General features: G+C 39.3%; 1 protein-coding gene across 5 annotated transcripts in view; it reads right to left on the reverse strand.

Moving 5' to 3' along the window:
• cfap20dc (CFAP20 domain containing) overlaps positions 1–18390 on the reverse strand; it is a 41283-nt gene extending 22893 nt beyond the window's left edge. For 3 of the 5 annotated variants that reach the window (XM_085457105.1, XM_085457104.1, XM_085457103.1), the window contains exons 1-11: positions 18236–18390; positions 17997–18086; positions 17597–17690; positions 17422–17494; positions 16332–16446; positions 16005–16152; positions 15409–15555; positions 13184–13299; positions 12890–12992; positions 11243–11383; positions 8472–8785 (exon numbers count right to left, since the gene is read on the reverse strand). In XM_085457105.1, the coding sequence (XP_085313231.1) occupies positions 8472–8785; positions 11243–11383; positions 12890–12992; positions 13184–13299; positions 15409–15555; positions 16005–16152; positions 16332–16446; positions 17422–17494; positions 17597–17690; positions 17997–18086; positions 18236–18256 (1362 nt within the window). In that variant the 5' untranslated portion in view covers positions 18257–18390. The remainder of the gene's footprint in view (positions 1–8471; positions 8786–11242; positions 11384–12889; positions 12993–13183; positions 13300–15408; positions 15556–16004; positions 16153–16331; positions 16447–17421; positions 17495–17596; positions 17691–17996; positions 18087–18235) is intronic. The other 2 variants (XM_085457102.1, XM_085457101.1) reach the window with 1 other exon arrangement.
• Positions 18391–19388: the final 998 nt, after the last annotated feature.

Below are 19388 nucleotides of genomic sequence, written 5' to 3' on the forward strand. Positions count from 1 at the left end.
ACATCCTCTGCTACTAGTTTTTCGCCCTTCGAAGCATTTCTAGGGTACCAGGCTCCACTCTTTCCCCTCCATAGGAGCTGACCTCACCATGCCAACAGTACAGCAACAACTACAGAGGAGGAGGCAGGTGTGGACCCGGACCAGGGAGGACCTCCTCAAGACGGTCGAGAGAAACCAGCATTATGCCCATCGCTGTCAGCCTTCCACTCCCTCCCAATGACCTTGGACAGAAGGTGTGGCTCTCGGCTAAAGACATTCCCTTCAAGGTTCAAGGTTCAAGGTTCTTTATTTGTCACATGCATAGTTATACAAGTATAACACACAGTGAAATGTAGCCTGACACGCTCCTCGACATGTGCAAAAATCGTATATATGTATATATATGTGTATATATGTGTATATGTGTATATATATATATGTGTGTATATGTGTATATATATATGTGTATATATGTATATATATATGTGTATATATGTATATATATATATATATGTGTATATATGTATATATATATATATGTGTATATATGTATATATATATGTATGTGTATATATGTATATATATATGTGTGTATATATATGTGTATATATGTATATATGTATATATATATATGTATGTATATATGTATATACACATGATTCTCCTTATGCTGCTGAGAATATAGCCCAGAAGAAGCGGATAGTATAGCTTTTATTTTGGAAAGAGACATTTCTCTGTAATAAACTCTCTTTTCCAAAGATGAGTGATTCCTCAATCAGATACAGGGCTTGCAATATCGCTAGCCCGACGTCCCGGAGCTAGCGATCTTTTCAGTTGGGCTACCAAAATCTATCTCTTCCCTGCCCATCGGGCTATTGTAGGAAAAATATATGTCAATGCTTTTGCATTCTTTCAGAAATGTAGCTGGGTAATTATGTCATTGGCATCGGTGAGCCACTGTCAATATGTGACATATTGAAGTCGCGTTTGAATTTGCGCTTGTTTTTTTCCTTTCACTTTGCAATCGTGCGAACTGTGTATAGAGAGCGACAGCACTGATCTGTGAGTGATGATAATTTGCGCACCAATTCCTCTGACATCGTCTTATTAATCGTTAGCTTACTATGCAAACATGACAAGTGAAATCTCCCGCAGCAAGCTTAAACATGTGAGAGGTTGATCGCGCAGAGAATCGCTGAGCTTATGTGAGTACGTGTGTAAAAGCATTTCAGTTCTGCTGAGCCAAATAAGACAGGTCAGGGTGAAGAAGTGACAGCCAAAGAAAAGCTTACCACAAAACGGAGAAGTTATGACAAATCAGACTATAAGGCAAAAAGAAAGTGCAGCTTTATGGTTTCATGGACAAAATAATTTCTGTGGCTGCGATATGATGAGCTAAATAACCAGGGCTGCACATAAGTGGTCCGCAGGTGCGCATTCGCTGTCAAAATAAAAAACACGCACAAGGGTTAGGGTTAAATTTAAAAACTGTACTTTTGAGTTAAAATATATATTTATAATTTTAATAAATGACAAATTAAAAATGCATGAACATTTTTTGTATCGAAAAAATATCGAACCGTGACACCAAAGTATCGAACCGAACCGAACCGTGAATTTTGTGTATCGTTGCACCCCTAATATATATATAAATATATATATATAAATATATAAATATATATATATATATATATCTATATATATATAGATAGATAGATAGATATAGATAAACACCCAGCACGCCCCTGCGGGCGGTTTATCCTTCAAGCTCGGGTCCTCTACCAGAGGCCTGGGAGCTTGAGGGTCCTGCGCAGTATCTTAGCTGTTCCCAGGACTGCGCTCTTCTGGACAGAGATCTCCGATGTTGTTCCCGGGATCTGCTGGAGCCACTCGCCTATCTTGGGAGTCACCGCACCTAGTGCTCCGATTACCACGGGGACCACCGTTACCTTCACCCTCCACATCCTCTCGAGCTCTTCTCTGAGCCCTTGGTATTTCTCCAGCTTCTCGTGTTCCTTCTTCCTGATATTGCTGTCATTCGGAACCGCTACATCGATCACTACGGCCGTCTTCTTCTGTTTGTCTACCACCACTATGTCCGGTTGGTTAGCCACCACCATTTTGTCCGTCTGTATCTGGAAGTCCCACAGGATCTTAGCTCGGTCATTCTCCACCACCCTTGGGGGCATCTCCCATTTTGACCTCGGGACTTCCAGGTTATACTCGGCACAGATGTTCCTGTACACTATGCCGGCCTCTTGGTTATGGCGTTCCATGTATGCCTTGCCTGCTAGCATCTTGCACCCTGCTGTTATGTGCTGGATTGTCTCTGGGGCATCTTTACACAGCCTGCACCTGGGGTCTTGCCTGGTGTGATAGACCCCAGCCTCTATGGATCTTGTGCTCAGAGCTTGTTCTTGTGCTGCCATGATTAGTGCCTCTGTGCTGTCTTTCAGTCCAGCTTTGTCCAGCCACTGGTAGGATTTCTGGATATCAGCCACCTCCTCTATCTGCCGGTGGTACATACCGTGCAGGGGCCTGTCCTTCCATGCTGGTTCCTCGTCTCCCTCCTCTTTCTTGGGTTTCTGCTGCCTGAGGTATTCACTGAGCACTCGGTCAGTTGGGGCCATCTTCCCAATGTATTCTTGGATGTTCGTTGTCTCATCCTGGACTGTGGTGCTGACACTCACCAGTCCCCGGCCCCCTTCCTTCCGCTTAGCATACAGCCTCAGGGTGCTGGACTTGGGGAGAAACCCTCCATGCATGGTAAGGAGCTTTCTTGTCTTTATGTCAGTGGCTTCTATCTCCTCCTTTGGCCAGCCTATTACCCCAGCAGGGTACCTGATCACGGGCAGGGCGTACGTGTTGATGGCCCGGATCTTGTTCTTACCATTCAGCTGACTCCTCAGGACTTGCCTGACCCTCTGCAGGTACTTGGTGGTTGCAGCTTTTCTAGCGGCCTCTTCATGGTTCCCATTCGCCTGCGGGATCCCCAAGTACTTGTAACTGTCCTCTATGTCTGCAATGTTGCCTTCTGGTAGTTCAATCCCCTCAGTTCTGACTACCTTCCCTCTCTTTGTTACCATCCGACTACACTTCTCCAGTCCGAACGACATTCCAATGTCATTGCTGTATAGCCTGGTAGTGTGGATCAGTGAATCGATGTCTCGTTCACTCTTGGCATACAGCTTGATGTCATCCATGTACAGGAGGTGGCTGACAACTGCTCCGTTCCGTAGTCGGTATCCGTAGCCAGTCTTGTTAATGATCTCACTGAGGGGGTTCAGGCCTATGCAGAACAGCAGTGGGGACAGAGCATCTCCTTGGTAGATCCCGCACTTGATGGTGACTTGTGCTATGGGCTTGGAGTTGGCCTCTAGTGTTGTACGCCACATCCCCATTGAGTTCCTGATGAAGGCTCTTAGGGTCCCATTGATCTTGTACAATTCTAGGCATTCCAGTATCCAGCTGTGGGGCATTGAGTCATAGGCCTTCTTGTAATCAATCCAGGCAGTGCACAGGTTGGTCAGTCTGGTCTTGCAGTCTCGGCTGATTGTTCTGTCTACCAGTAGCTGGTGTTTTGCGCCTCTGGTATTCTTGCCAATTCCTTTCTGTGTCCCGCTCATGTATTGACCCATGTGCCTGTTCATCTTAGCCGATATGATGCCTGACAGGAGCTTCCATGTAGTACTGAGGCAGGTTATTGGTCGGTAGTTGGAGGGGACCGGTCCCTTCTTGGGGTCCTTGGGGATCAGGACCGTCCGGCCTTCAGTTAGCCATTCCGGGTGTATCTCGTTAACTAGCAGCTGGTTCATTTGTGCTGCCAGACGCTCGTGGAGTGCAGTTAGCTTCTTCAGCCAGTAGGCGTGAACCATGTCGGGCCCTGGTGCTGTCCAACTCTTCATACTGGAGACCCTTTCTTGGATATCTGCCACTGTGATGGTTACTGGACCCTGTTCAGGGAGGTCGCTGTGGTCTGCCCTCAGATCCTCTAGCCACTGAGCATTGCCGTTATGGGTTGCATCCTTCTCCCATATGCTCTTCCAGTATTGCTTCGTCTCCAGCCTTGGTGGTGCTGTTCTCTTATTGTTCCCTTGCCACTGAGAGTACACCTTTGCTGGTTCTGTGGAGAACAGCTGGTTTATTCTCCTGCCTTCTATCTCTCTGGTGTACCTCCTCAAGCGGCTGGCCAAGGCTGTGAGTCTTTGCTTGGCAGTTTCCAAGGCCTCAGGTATGGACAGCTTGCTGTATTTCTTAGGCACCTTATTCGTCGCACCTTTCTGCAACTCCGTTAGTTGGCTAACCTCTCTCCGTGCTACTTTGATCTTGCCCTCTAGCCTCCTTCTCCATGGAGGGTACTGCCCCTTGTGGCTGTTCAACTTGTAGCCAAGCATCTCACTGATCACTGCTGCCGTATTGTAGATCAGCTTGTTAGTGTTAGATATATATATATATATATATATATATATATATATATATATATATATATATATATATATATATATATATATATATATATATATATATATATATATATATATATATATATATGAGAGAGATATATAGAGAGAGAGATATATATAGTATATACACTGGGTGAATGTGCAGTAGTAGCAGCAAGGACCCTTGATGTCCTTGACACGCAAGCTCGCACCACGCTCCATTGGTCTTTATGAAATTGATTCTGTCATTAATTAGTCATGTCACATAAGCATTGTTATTGTTACTGTATAAAAGCTGTATTAACAGCATTATGAAAACAGTGAGATGTTCTATAACAGTCACCCTTTAAACAGGTATGGGTCTCTCTTGTTGTTGACAGAAATGAAGTTCTGGTTTCTTTTGCATTTATAGCAGCTTTTTCATTATGAGGAATAATAGTTACTGACCAGAAAACAAAAAGTCATAGGTGGGGAGAATGAAAACATAAAAGTTCTTTCTGTTACTGGTTTTAAACGGCTTTCAGCTGAGTAAAAGCAGCTGATTACCGTTAAGAGGTACAAAGAAGGGCAAATTAGTATGATGCTGTAATTGGACTAGAAAAAACAGATGGAAGCAGAAAGTTCTAAGGGTGATCCACTAACAATTCTCCAATTTCTAAACACAAACGTAGTCAGTTTATTTCAGTAATCACCAACACCATTTAACAAGAGCAGCCCAAATTGACCGGTCGCAAATAAAGAACAACTAACAACAGAGGCATAGCTTGTTGCCTCTGTTGTGATGGAAACAATATTGTATAAGTCTAGGTTTTATATATGTGTTTTTCCCATGGTAATTCAGACTAGGGAGAGGCCACAGAGGGAAAATCGATTTGCTCTAAGGCAATGGTGAAATCTTTAGTCAGACACTGAGTGGGGACTTGGTGGATCAGGGCAGACGCTCTGGATGAATCCTGAAACATGTGATGGAGGGCAAAACCATGTAATCTGTGTGTAACAGCTGTGTAGTGGTGTAGAAGAACGCCGAACATTATTTACCATTAGATCCAGAGCGATCCAATAAAGCTACTGCTGTGCCACATGTGCAAAAATACACACCCCTTTTTTCTGAATGCTGCGTGATATTGCAGGTATTTTACTGAACTCAAAGGAAAAAAAAAAATCAGATACACACCCAGGTGTGGACAACACTCAGTCTCAATCTGTGAGTCGAATGCCTCTACAAAATCCAGAGTTACAGTAAATGGCATTATTCTAACAAGTTTAACAACAGCCTGAGGTCCAATAACAGCTGTTTTGACAGATACTTTCAGTGTTACGTAACAAACACAATATGTAACAGAAAAGAAGAAAAGAACAGCTCAGAAAAAGGTAAGCTATCGAGGTGAGGACTTGAGTGACGACCTATAGGACAGACCGAAAACTCTGGCAGGCAGCTGTGCCACTGTGGCGTTAAAGGGATTGTTCAAATAAGAGTGTTGGCAGCTATGTCAAGCGCAAATGAGTTAAAAGATGATTTTCATTCAGTATGAAACAATGGCACACACAGCAGTAAACTGCCTACCGCAAACCTCAGTAAATTACAGCTGTAAGACTGACTTCTCAATTCTCCCTTCCCAAATGTTTCTACTCTGAAAAAGAAACTCCTGAAAATGCATGTGCAATGAGGCCAGCCACAAAAATAAATGTCTTCATGCCTTTACATTGCTAACCTTTTATTATAGCGCTATTATAAATCCCCCAAAATAGCATTTTAATGCAAACAGATTACAAACTCTGTATTAAGAAGTGACATTACTATGTGTGAATTGTTATAATTTCCTTTTTTCTTTGTATGTAGATGTCAACCTTAACGGTTAAACACAATTACTGAAAACTCAGTTTCCCCAAAGCACGGTGGCAGAGATAGAAATAATATTGAGACAAAGCAATGCCTTTTGGAAAAAGAGCAAAGATAAAGAAAAAAAGTAGTAAACAAGAAAAGTTTTACAATTCACCTTATAGGTACTTTTTCAATCAGTCTAGTGTTCACACACATTGTTCTGGTTTGGACAGCAGGGTATTGAGGTCTTTAAAAAAAGAAAAAGAAAAGAAACAACAACAGAAAAAGCATGCTGCACTAACTATACAATGCCCAATGCTGAGGCAATAAATCCCTACAGTATTCTTTTATTCTTTATATGTGTTCTGATAGGCCCTTTATTAGATTATTTAACAAACACTATAAATTGGCAGCCAAGGAAGTTGAAATGGCTGTGCTCTTTTGACAGAGGTGAAAGTAGTTATAAAACCATTCTCCAAACCAATATTTCATGCAAATTCTAAAGAAATGTTCAACCTGAAAAGAGCTTTATGGAAGAAAGGTTATACATGCAATTTACAAAGGTCACTATAAAAGATTCATTTTTTGAAACCAATCTGTTTTACTGTTTTCCCAATACAATAACCCTGGCTCTTCAGTTTCAACATGTACATCTAGATCTGTACACAATGTCAGTGATAAATGTGAGCCTTAGGAGAAGCTCTTACAATACAAAATACAAAATCATAACATGCACTATTAATATTTTTTTATTCAATGTAGTTGCTAACCTTGTAGATATAATGCATTAATTTAAAACTGCCATAAAACAAAAAGAGTGTTGAGTTTGATATTGTAAGATCACTGGCCTTGTGTTTCTTAAGATGTGCTGTTCACACTAAACATGGTTGTCTTGTACTGTGCCCATGCACGACTGTACTCCCTTCCCCCTTGTCTGCTGGACTGCACTCACACTGTGCTTTATGATCCAGGCCTGAGCACGCATCAATTTGTCTCAGCATCTCAATAAGCTTTCTCCCCATTTCATGCACACACGCTTTTGAAAAGCACTCTTGTGAGCACAATGAGGTTCACAATTTTATGCATTTTGTGTCTTAATTTGGACAGGGTTTTGTTTTGTTTTTTTGAGCGGCGACACACTATTCTCTCACATGCCTTACAGATTTATAAATTACTTAATGCATTGACTTTCTCAGAGGCAATGGGTGTTTGAGTTTCATGCTTGGGCAGAAAACATATGCCCACATCTTGGACAGACAACATGCGCTCCTCACACAGTAGCAGTGATCATATTTGTTAAAGGAACTGGTACAGCCTAGCGTGAGTAAAACCTTGAATTTAACTTTACATAATGTAATTGATTCAACATATCTCCTCGAATTTGTATGTGTGTTAGTTTCCTGTTCATTTCTGGGGTTTGCTTCATATTTTTTTGGTAATTGATTTTCCTCTTTGTTTCCTGTAACTTTACATTCTGTCTTTGTCTTCCCAACACCGATTCCACCTGTTTTTTGTTTTCTTATTGGATCTCTGTGTATACTTTGGCCTGTCCCTCCTTCATTTTTTGTCTCTATTTTTCTTATGCCCCTTTCTGGATTCCTATTTTGTTTTACCAAGTACATGACATGTTTTATTGCCAGTCAATAAAGCCTCAGCTTTTGTATTAATCCTGGCGCAGTGTTCTGCATTTGAGTTGTCTCCTGTAGAATCACAACAAGGATATTAATTTTGAATTATAAGATTTATTATAAAGTTTTAAATGAGTAAAAGTAATTAGCATGTCTTTGAAGATCATTCTTTGTGATCATAGTTTAATCTCCTTGCTAAGCATAAAGAAAATCATCGCTTTTTGTTACAAGTCTCAGAGCCATTAATAAATTATCTGATGATAAATAACCACACTGACCTTTCAAGTGAAAATTTGATGCATAATATGAAATGTGCAATATGAAATACTACTCACCAAAAAATTTAAAGTGAAATTAAAGCTAGTACTTCAAACTTACTCTGATTAAACAGAGATAAATCAAACTTTGGGCATTTTGAAGGATTTCTTAGTGAATTAGACATAGTTTTTCATTTCTACTCCATGTCAAACTAGTAGTGCATGTAATATAAAGCAGTTTTTGCTTGACAGATAATCATTAAGTGTCCCCGCAAGACAGGGGCACTTTGTGTGTGTGTGTGAACTCAAAGAACAGTGTGCTTGTGTCTCTCCCTTAACATACCTCATCACTTTCACTGCCAATAAAGTCATCCTCGGGCTGGACATCATACCGCCTCCCAATCTTGCTCTGAACCTGATGATCTCCCATCTCCATCTTCTCCTGGTCACCCTGGCCTTGTCCTCGTTTGGGTGAGTGAGGCTGGGATGAGAAAGTGAACACCTCCTTTTGCAGAGTGAGCTGAGGCTCAGACCCTTCATTACTCTCCCAGCTGTTCCAGACCTTCAGGTCAGAAGGCAAACCTTGCTGCACAGAGCACAGTTGAGACTCTGTGACCATGAGTGCTGAACTTTCCTTTGCAGGAGTGTGACACTCATCTAAATGAAAGATGATAAAATAAGATCAAGTAACAAAAGAATAGTTGCAAGGAAATGTTATTAAGAGTTTTAAATGTACAAATTCCCAAGTATGTCTTTCACAACGCATGTAAACAATTAGACATGGAGTCAAATTACAATGAGCAATAAATCACTGTTTTATTACTTTTTAATCATACGGTTACTGTCATTCTAATTTGATTTGAATATGTGCACACGAAATTCATAATAACGATATAATAGGGTTGCAAATCATTCAACGACCTGGCAAAATAAGCATTAATGAAGTTATCCTGCACCGACATGTTTGTATTGCTTATTAACAACCCTGCTAGGTTAATTAGGTACAGTGAAACGTTATAGACAAAGAAAGAAGAAAAACATCAGTAGTAAGAAAACCATTTTACTGCTAATTTGTCACTGATGAAATGTCACCTATGCCAACTTTATATACATATATGTATATACATAGCAAAGAGAATAAAAGCTTGTTTTAGCCTTTAATGAATGCTGCATCCACTTCTGTTGGTATGCGAGAAACAATGAATCCTTATACTGCGAGATAAGCCTGAGATCACAGAAAGGGGCACCTAAATTTGAATGAGTGAGCACATTTGAATCTCTCGACAGTATAATCACTTTCTCTAATTGCCCACTGTGTGGCAAACCCTGTGCCCAGGAGATGTCCCTCTGACTTTTATTTAATGCGCCACATTACCATTAATGAACTAACTGCTTTCCGTCTGTGGGCAGGGCTGCAGCAAAGGAGCTTACTGCTGGAGAAACATCCATAATTGAGCTTTCGGAACACATGCACTCACTTCACAAGGACAATGTGGGTATAGGTGTGTCCGTGTGTGTGTGGGGTAGCAGTGCGGGGAGAGTTTGTGGGGGAGGGATCCCACAAGTGGCCTTGACACAGGTTATGCAAAATTAAAAAGGGGGGAAAAGCTTGTGTCCAATGTAGAATGAGATCTTTTAAAATTCATGCAACACTTCAACAATCCAGTTTAAAAAGTAAGAGTGGGAACACATATTGTTTTTCTCAAGCATAAACAAAGTGCTTATTAAAATCATAACATGCAAAGCAGTCATCAAAATCACCCAGCATGTACATTGCTCTAGTTTGTCTCGTGTTCCCATCTCTTGCTGTCGTGCTTAACTTTTACTGATATCACACATCTTCCAGGTGTCTATTTACGGCTGCTTTAAGCCTCATCGGCTACATGTTCTGACTTTTCTGCTAGGGTCAGAGGCTGGTGCTTGCTCTCCTGCCTGCTGGATGAAGGACTGCAGCTTTCCCAGCTTTCACTATTCCCTCTATGGTGCTGAGGTACAGCATCCCAAGGAGATGTTAACCATAACTGAAACACCTAATAATATAAAAGAATAGTACACCTTTAGCCCACCACAACACACATAGAATATACACTCAACTGCCACTTTATTAGGCACACCAGCTCATTAATGAAAATATTAAATCAGGTAATCACTAATAGCCAACAGAAATGGTTAGGATGACATGCAAATGAAATGTTCAAATAAAACATTAAAATGGGGAAAGAAAATGATTTCAGTGTCTCTGAACATGGAATGGCTGTTGGTGCCAGACGAGCTAGAGTATTTTAGAAACTGTTGATCTGCTGGGATTTTCCCACACAACCATCTCTAGAGTTTGCAGAGAATTGTCTGAAAAAGATCAAATATCCACCGAGCAGGCAGCTCTCTGGGTGGGAATGCCTTGTTGATTCCAGAGGTCAGAGGAGAATGGTCAGGCTGCTTTGAGCTGATAGGAAGGCAAAGTACAGTAACTGAAATAAGCTCAAATAAACGAAACCAAGGTATGCAGAAGAACAATTCTGAACGCACAAGATGTCAGACTTTAAAACAGACAGACAGCAGCAGCATCAGAAGACCACACCAGGTTCTGCTTCTGCCAGCTATGAACAGGAAATTGCAGCTAAAACTTGTATAGGTTCACCAAAATTGGAAAAAGAAGACTGAAAATTCCCTGCCTGATCTGATAAGTCTTGCTTTCTATTGCTACACTTGGATGGTAGGATCAGAATTTGGCATAAACTACCAAAAAGCATGGCTCCGGTATCCCTTGAATAAAGGCCCCCTATTACCAACTGAGCATTGTTTGAACATCACAGCCTACATAAATATTGCTGATGATCATCCATCCCTTTATAACCACAGTGTGACCATATGTGACACAAAGCTCATATCTCTAATAGAGCTCCTTTGGAATGTGGTAGAACAGGAGATTTATATCATGGATGTGGAATTTACAAATCTGCAGCATCTGTGTGATGCTACATGTCATCATGGACTAAAATCTCTGAGGAATGTTTCCAGTAACTGGTTGAACCTACACCACAAAGAATTAAGGCAGTGCTGAAGGCAAAATGGGGTCCAAGTGGCTGGTGAGTTTATACAGTGCATACAACTTACTTGATGATGTTTGCTTTTCTCCTCCAGCACTGATGACTCTCAGCTTCTTAGATCCCTTCTTGTCAACTGCTCTTTTTTTAGGGGGATGTGGCTGTAAACTGCCAGATGCTCCTACATAATGTACTTTCAACATTACAAAAGCTTTATAACACAAAACAGTCAAACAACAATGTTATTAGAGCTTGCCAGAAGCATATCTGTGAATTGATTATGCACCGTGAAAATCCTTATTAATGAAGGCATTTCAGTAACTGAGCTTCTTACATTCATTCAGTGAGGAGAATATTTCCAGCTACATTATGTTCAGCTGAATTAGGGAATTTTAATCATCCCATTTTTTTCATTCTGTCATGCTCAAAGAATGCTGTATTACCAGCCATAAAAGCTGTTATTAGGTGCTTGAAAGAGCATGTTCTGAGAAAGAGGACTCTTATTTTGTTAGTTTGTTGATTCTGATGCATTTACTGATGTCTAGTATCTGGAAGAAATGAAAAGGCAAAGTAACCATCTATGCTCTAAGGGCAAAGATGCACTGGAAATCAAGTATATTAAAACCCCACTATTATATTAAAACTTTTTTACTCTTTGAGGATTTAGTGTCAAAAACCATTCACAGGTACTGAGGTAATGGCAGCTAGTTTTGCACTGAAGATTTGTGGTAAAATCTGTTTCAGTTAGTTTCATTATACCAATGTTTAGTTCAAAGTATGATGAAAATGTTTTTGCAGACCACAATTTAAGTTCATAAAATAGGCATTAGTTGTTTTGTGCCTATATCTAACGCTTCACATCAGCAAGTATAAGGTGAATCTGCTTCACAAACCTAAACTCTAATGAACTCTTCATTTCCTTTGTTGGCAAATTAGATAAAGTGGTCCTCAAGACCTGCACAGATTCAACAATAACATATCTGCCCAGTAACTGAAAGGTCACAGTGCAAAACTGCAATGCCCCTGGTTTGATTACAGCCAGCGGGTGTGTTGCATATCACACCACTCTCTCACCCAATGTTCTGTTTCCTTCTTTGCTGTCAGCTATTCAATTAAGGCGTGATGCCAAAAAAACACATCTAAAAAAATATGACCTAATGAGGGTGTGGGGAGTAGTGCTTGTAGTATCTGTTTAATAACCTATCATCATTCTGCTCAGCATCGGCACAGAAAAAAATGAGCAGAGGAAGTGAAAATAATATATTTTTTTGGCTTCTTTCCAAAGACTATTTTTGTTCTTCAGGTTTCAGCCTCTTTTTTTCTTTTTGGGTTAAAGAACTGTGTTTTTTTAATCCCTGTTGAAACCCCTAAATATCATTTTACAATTAAATATTTATCTAGTCCCATTTCCTGGGTTCTTCCTCATTTTCTAAACCTTGTTTAATGTGGCATGGGTTCCTGCAGATACACAACACTCCCAGTCCACACAGACATATGTTACAATGGTGTACATGCAGCCCAGAAAAGCATAACTTCAGCTTGAGCTAGTGTACAAAGAAATAGAAAGAAAAAGAAACAAACAAACAGATAATAGATAAATAAAGTCTGTAACAAGCAATGCTAAGTGTTTGAGTGATAAAATAGCAAGATGAACAGGGTTTGTTCATAGATAGCATTCAGACTCAATAAATCACTCTCTGTACTCTGTCAAATTTACCCTCATTGAGAATGTGGGAAGGTTCTCCATGTGATAAATTCTCACTCTGGTTGGTAATGCTCTGACTTTCTGTAGTAACCTTTTGGTTCATTCTACTCGATCCCTGTGGGACGTAACCAAAGGAAACATACAAGTTCAGAGACAAATTTATTCTGTTTTGTAGTAAATACAATTTATGGCAGGCATACAAATCATTCAGAGAGATATGCTGTAGGTTCTTATAGGATTGGCTAGATTACTAATTTGGAAAGGAAAAACAGAGACTACATTTCTTTCAGCTCCATCTTATGTTACCTTGCTTTTTCTTCCAGTTAGGAGAGGTGGTCCAGAGGCTCTGGAGCCTGAGGCTGTGTGTAAAATGCCCTGGGGCCTGGTTCTCCGATAACAGGTTGATCTGGCAGTGGTAGGAACTGCACAAAAGTAAGGCATTCCCATTGGTTATTGATCTGAATTGATTAGTTCCTGTAGGATTTCTCTTATGCTAATACATAAGGCCATTTCAGTTTGAAGGGCACAGACCAGCATATTAAGATGAGGAAAGAGCTGTGTTCTTTCAAACTAAAAAGATCCCTTAAAGTCCCTTTGTAACTGTGAATAAAAATCTTTAGAACGTTCCCTTTTATGTAGATTATATACTGCAATATGTTTTTTTTAATTAAATTTCTTAAACTATATTGCAAACATAATCAATCAAGAAAATACTATGCACTTTACTAATGCTTAGCATTTTAATTAGAGTCTAATGGGCAAATGAGGAATGAAAATTAATGATTGGATACAAATTTGACTCTACTGCTGAGCTGATATAACGGATGTTTTTCTTTAATCTAACAATCTGTTCCATTTCATCATGTGAAAATAATGGGCTACAGTGGGAGATGTGATATGGCGACAACTTGACCCCGCTGTATCTGTGCCAGGACTCATCAGGACCACCTCTGCTGATGTTAACAGCCAAACACACTTTCTTGTAAAGCCTCATCAGAAGAGTGAGCAAATACTTTGCTCTCCACAAAACACGCACACACACACACACACACACACACATACACACTACAATAAAAAACAGGCAGAGCTTTGGTGGATTTAAGAGGAGAAAGAGATGATGTTGCCCCTGTGTGATACAGCAAGTTAAATTAATTGAACTTTACTGCTGGAATGTGTACATTCCTCCTGAAACTTGAAAAAGAGTGATATAACCGCAAGAACTACAACAAGATCTATGTCTGCATAAGCTACAAATATTTTTAGAACAGACTTTAATTTCTGAGAAATTTTTGTCTTTGGGATTAAGAGAACGTCTTTGCTGAAGCACAGAGATAATCAGGGCTTGTTTGTTGTTGCATGATACAAAGTGCTGTAGCTTACTTTTAACAGTTTCTGACACTTTGGCTATTGAAGGATCAGCATTCACCCAGCAATTCTGTCAAATTCAAAATTGGATGCCTACTTTAATAGCAATCGTTTTAATTATGATTAGGAATGTTATGCTAATAATGCAGATGCTAATTATGAAAAGATATTTCTTGTGCATGGTTACTGCTCTCTTCTATGGGCACTGCTGGTTGACTCAACATGACTTAGACAGCTGTCAGAACAAATAAATATGCACTGATAAAAAAGGCCACAAAGGTGACAGAAGTGGATTACTGGTGCATGTCTTTTTGTATGAGGAGATAATTGCAGCTCCTTGAGTACAGGTGAGGCACAAATGAACACAAAAATGAAGACCACGGGAATTTCATTCCAGGAAAACAAAGTGATTATCATCACAGTGCCTTTGTAGCAAACACTTTCTCTACATGCAACCATTTGTGAACCGTTTCCTATTCATCTGTATAAATAAGTAAGTTCATGGGTGGACTGTGGCTCATATTGTGTACTCTCAATGTTACTCTCAAAACAATCAACGCTATGAACCTGCTGTAATCCATTAAAGAAGACCTACACTAAAGGACAAAAATATCTGACAAATTCTGTTCACCCTGTGAACATTACATTAATTTGAAATGTTATAACACACCACTATTATGCTATAGTAACTATCACATCTCCTCTGGGGTCAAGAGCTTTGCACGGATTTTTAAATCCAGCTGCAGGGATTTCATCCACAACATTGTTGGTGGAGTCAGGCACTGATGCTGAAGATAAGGCCTGTCTTTGAGTCTGCACTCCAATTTATCCCAACAGCGCTCAGTGGCATTGAACTCAGATTTTGTGCAGAAAAATTACTTCACACCTAACTTATAAAGCCTTTTTCTTTACAAACCTGGCTTTGTGCAAAGGGGTACTGTTATCCTTCCAGATAAAACTCCTTCCTCCAAACTGTTGCTGAAAAGACTACCAATCTCAAAAACAAAGGGTCCTACTCCAAATAGTCTAAATCGTCTTTGTTAAACAAAGCAACAGCTACTTCATATATGATTTTAATGACAGTTTACACTTTGCACACTTTATGGTTACTTTTGATGAAATTACAATTCTCAAAATGTTTTTTGTTTGTGTCTTATCTTACGTACCACAGTCAGAGTTAGAAAGACCAGTCCTCAAATCTGTCTTTCGCACATTTTCCCTGTTGAACACCTGAATGACTTGGTTCACGTCTGGTGGGAACTGGCAACTGCGTGGGATTAAGTCCATTAGACCAGCTCCACTGCGAAACATGTCTAGATTGGAAAAAGTAACAATCTCACACTAATATTAGCTATAAAATAAGCTCAAACACATTATTACAATATATAACATCACACCACAAAAGTAACACTTTGATCAACTGAAAAATACGAACTGACCGAGACACCCTTTTTGGTAGATAGAGTAGGTGTGCAGTAGGCAGCCAGTAATGTGCAGCTGTTATCACTGCTGAGCCATATCAGCCTTGAACAAAATCTACCACTGAGTTCTCAGCCAGCCACAGAAAAACAGCCAACTGTTTGTCTCTCTATCTCTCCAAACACACAAACATAATTTCACACAAACCCACAAGAACAAAGACCACTGGCTTGCTTCTGTGGCAAGTACTTAGGTACTGTATCTTTATTAAACACATTTGGAGTAGCGTATTGGGTAAGTCGATAAAACTTCAAAATTTGAAACCAGCAACCATCTACTTTACCATCATCTGACATTCCTGCATGCTCCGTTCTTACAGTGAAGATTCTCCGGACTTTGCAGGTAGCGAACAACGTGATGCCATCCAGTGTCAAAAATCCCTTGAACAGTTCACCGCTCAGTGATACAAGGTCGATGCATAATGTTGACCACTGAGACAACACATACAATATTAATTTGTAGTTAAAAGCACCACACACAGATAAAGATCAATACCTACTAAGAAACATGGAGAAGGAAAAAAACAAACAAACAAAAAACAAACAAACAAACAAACAGCTGACAGCAAATTTAATACTAAAGGAATGTCAAAGATGAATAAGATACTCACAACATTGCGTTTCAGTCCAACAAAAGGTATCTTTGCATGCAAAAGTGTGGCAGACACCTCTTTATGCACTGTTGATAAGTGGAGTCTTCTTTTTAGGCCCTCTGAATCAGTTATCCTGTGATTAACAGACAGCAAAGTAGAACATGAATTATCACCAGCATCAGTAGTGCCACTAAGAAATCATGACCTGTGAAAACAAAAAGCTTTATTGGTCTCTAGAGTAAGCTCTTAAAGATGTTTTCACTTTTATCTCACGCTGTGAAATCAGCTGTCATGACATACTCAAATGGAAGAAGAACAACGACACACAATGTTTTCACCAATTCTTAAAATAGTGTGCGAGTAAATAAGCAGGTAAGTGTAAGAAAATCATTTCAGGCAATATCTCTCCCTGATGCTCTTGATATCCAAACAGCAGTTTCTACTGCATACTGTAAGCTGCAGTTTACCAAAGATTTTTTGGGGTAAATATAGAATTTACCAAATTAGACTGAAATAGAATAAAGATTGAAATAATGAAACAATGTAGAGTGGCATTCTTCTTTCAGTGACTAAATGCTGCAGTGACGATATATGAACACACAATTGCATTATGCAATCAGAGCCACTAAATGCAAACTGTGGAGAAAAACAGCGAGCACTTGACATTCACATTCTACATTGTAATAATGTGGCTGTTCAGAATTTATAGTGGCACACAAGATAAAAGCCTTCTTTGTGACAAATTGTTGAACAATATCTTAATAATAAATGGTTATTTAGGCTGTTACATAACAGTCAATGAGGCACTTTGTTTTCTAAGTGGCTCGATGGGTTTTTTCCTACCAGATGTAAACAAGCTGTTTTCACTGTGAGCCCATTGTTATTCAATCACTATTTCTTTGTCACACTGTACATTACTGGAAAAGCATTTTTCACTGTACATTACAATAAGCAAGTACTCTAAGTGAGTACATAAAATGTTATTTTGTTCTGCTCGCATACATTTTTCAGCCAGAATGTTAAAGATTTATACCAAAATGTTGAAGTCAGTCAATTGAATTAACATTTATAACATTTGTACCATAAGAACAATCTCTGCGCTACTTACACAAGCTCAGCAGAAAAGTCATGACCGTGAGAAACATTGACTTGAAGCACCAAAAATCTTTGGAGAAGTCCAACTAAGAAAAAAACAAACAAACGAAAAGAACGAGTTACTATTAATATTTAGAATTAAACAAAACAACAAGTTGCACACTTGTATGAAAGTAGTAGAGACTTACGAGACATTTTGCCATTCTCTGGCATTTGCATCTTGACTGTCTGGCTGCTTCCATCCAGACAGTAAACACATCCTTTGACTTCTTTATTATACTCCTAAGGGAGAAAATAATGCATAAGAGGAATTGCTCAGTCTCCGTGTGTTATGACCAGAAGACTACCTGTTGTGTAACTGCTCTCTGAGATCCAAAATTTATTTTGTGTATTTAGTTTTGTTTGTTTGCTTTTTATCTGAATAAGTCTGTAGCATATATGTTTAGAGAAATGCAATTGTTTCAGTCCTCATATGCAGGTGCCAGTTTGTCTTTGAGAGGATATAAAGCCTAGGTTAGTGTGATTACGTTACTGGTAATAAGCTAATAGTAAGTTAAACAAACAGCTCTAAAAAAATAAATAACTAACTTTATATATGGCTGACGGCCCTCCGCAGAGTTTCCATTTAGCCGCAGGGTCTTTTCCTTGTCCACTGAAGATCTCAACCACAGCTCCACCCTGCAAGAAACAACTAGTTCTCGCTAGCCTGCAGTCGATGTTACATCAGCCTGAAGCTCATATCAGCTCCGAGGAAATTGTATTTTTATACACAGGGCAAGAATTTTAGTAAATAAAGGGCTAAATTGATTCGGTTAAAATAAGCTTACCTGATAATTATTCCTGAACATTTTACATGACACAACGTCAGCGGTGTGAAAATACTTTTTGACGTGGGCGTACACCCCTGCTCAAATGATATAGGCAGTTGAGGAACACCAGTTTAGTTAACTCTGGACACGTCTCCATAGCAACCGGCAAAGTCCCGCTTGTAGAGCTCAAATCTCGCGAGTGTTTCTGTTTATGTTGTTTGTGTGTTTCCGTTTACCTTAACCTGAACAAAATCCCTATTAGAATACAGATTAACCCCACACTCCAAATTTGACATGTCTTATAAAGCGATACCTGACCAAAGGTTAACTAACCAGTCATTTTTCCTAAGCCTTCCGACAGAGGTAGCTAGTACTTTTTTAATATACCTTTTGTCTGTAAAAACAAACAAGAACCGATGGTAACTGGAATAATTAAATCGGCACAGGTGACTCAAACAATTCTCACCTGCTATTTTTATTGTAAATAGCTGTTGTCGTTTACCTGCCACTCATGAAATCCAATAGGCGAATAACCTACTTTCACTTCTTTTTTAGAAAAAATCCTGTCTGACACTCAGTTAACGCAATTTTGAAATTAATGTGATGGCAAGATTAGCGGCCTACTTCTGACAGGGTGCTATAAATTAATCAGACATAATAGTTACTCACCGTATAAATTAGCCCCATTATTGACAAAAATGTAGCACAATGAAATTTGAAAGATTTAAACAAGAAAGCTCAGATCACAAAATGTCCTTTGACTCTGCTTTTTTCACAACCAAAGTTTGTTATAGGCCATTTTTAATGGATTTCACTGCGGGGTTTTTTTTTGTTTTGATGTTTGTTTATTTGAGAGAAATAATATCTTTTATGTCTCATCATATTTCATGTTGCCAGACAATGTAGATGGAGAGTTTAGCAGTGAAAAGAAACCTCAGAAAAATACTCTTTTTTTTTTATCAAGAAATATTTGTGGAGTTGCAAAATCTAAGATGTGTTAATTATCCCAAGAATATCGTTCCTAAAGGTGCTGCTTAACAAACAGTTAAAAATAGACCAGTGTTTAAGTTCTAGCCTCTCTTGAAATGCTAAAATCCATTATTGTGTCATTGTCACTTGCTTTGTTTACCCTGGCAGCAAAGCTATTATGAGATCAAAAAGATGTCTTTTA

The sequence above is a fragment of the Copadichromis virginalis genome, linkage group LG5 (genome assembly GCF_057382275.1).
Source record: "Copadichromis virginalis isolate Kocher_CV1m ecotype Utaka linkage group LG5, C_Virginalis_male_GT1.1, whole genome shotgun sequence".
NCBI classification, from domain to species: Eukaryota; Metazoa; Chordata; class Actinopteri; order Cichliformes; family Cichlidae; genus Copadichromis; species Copadichromis virginalis.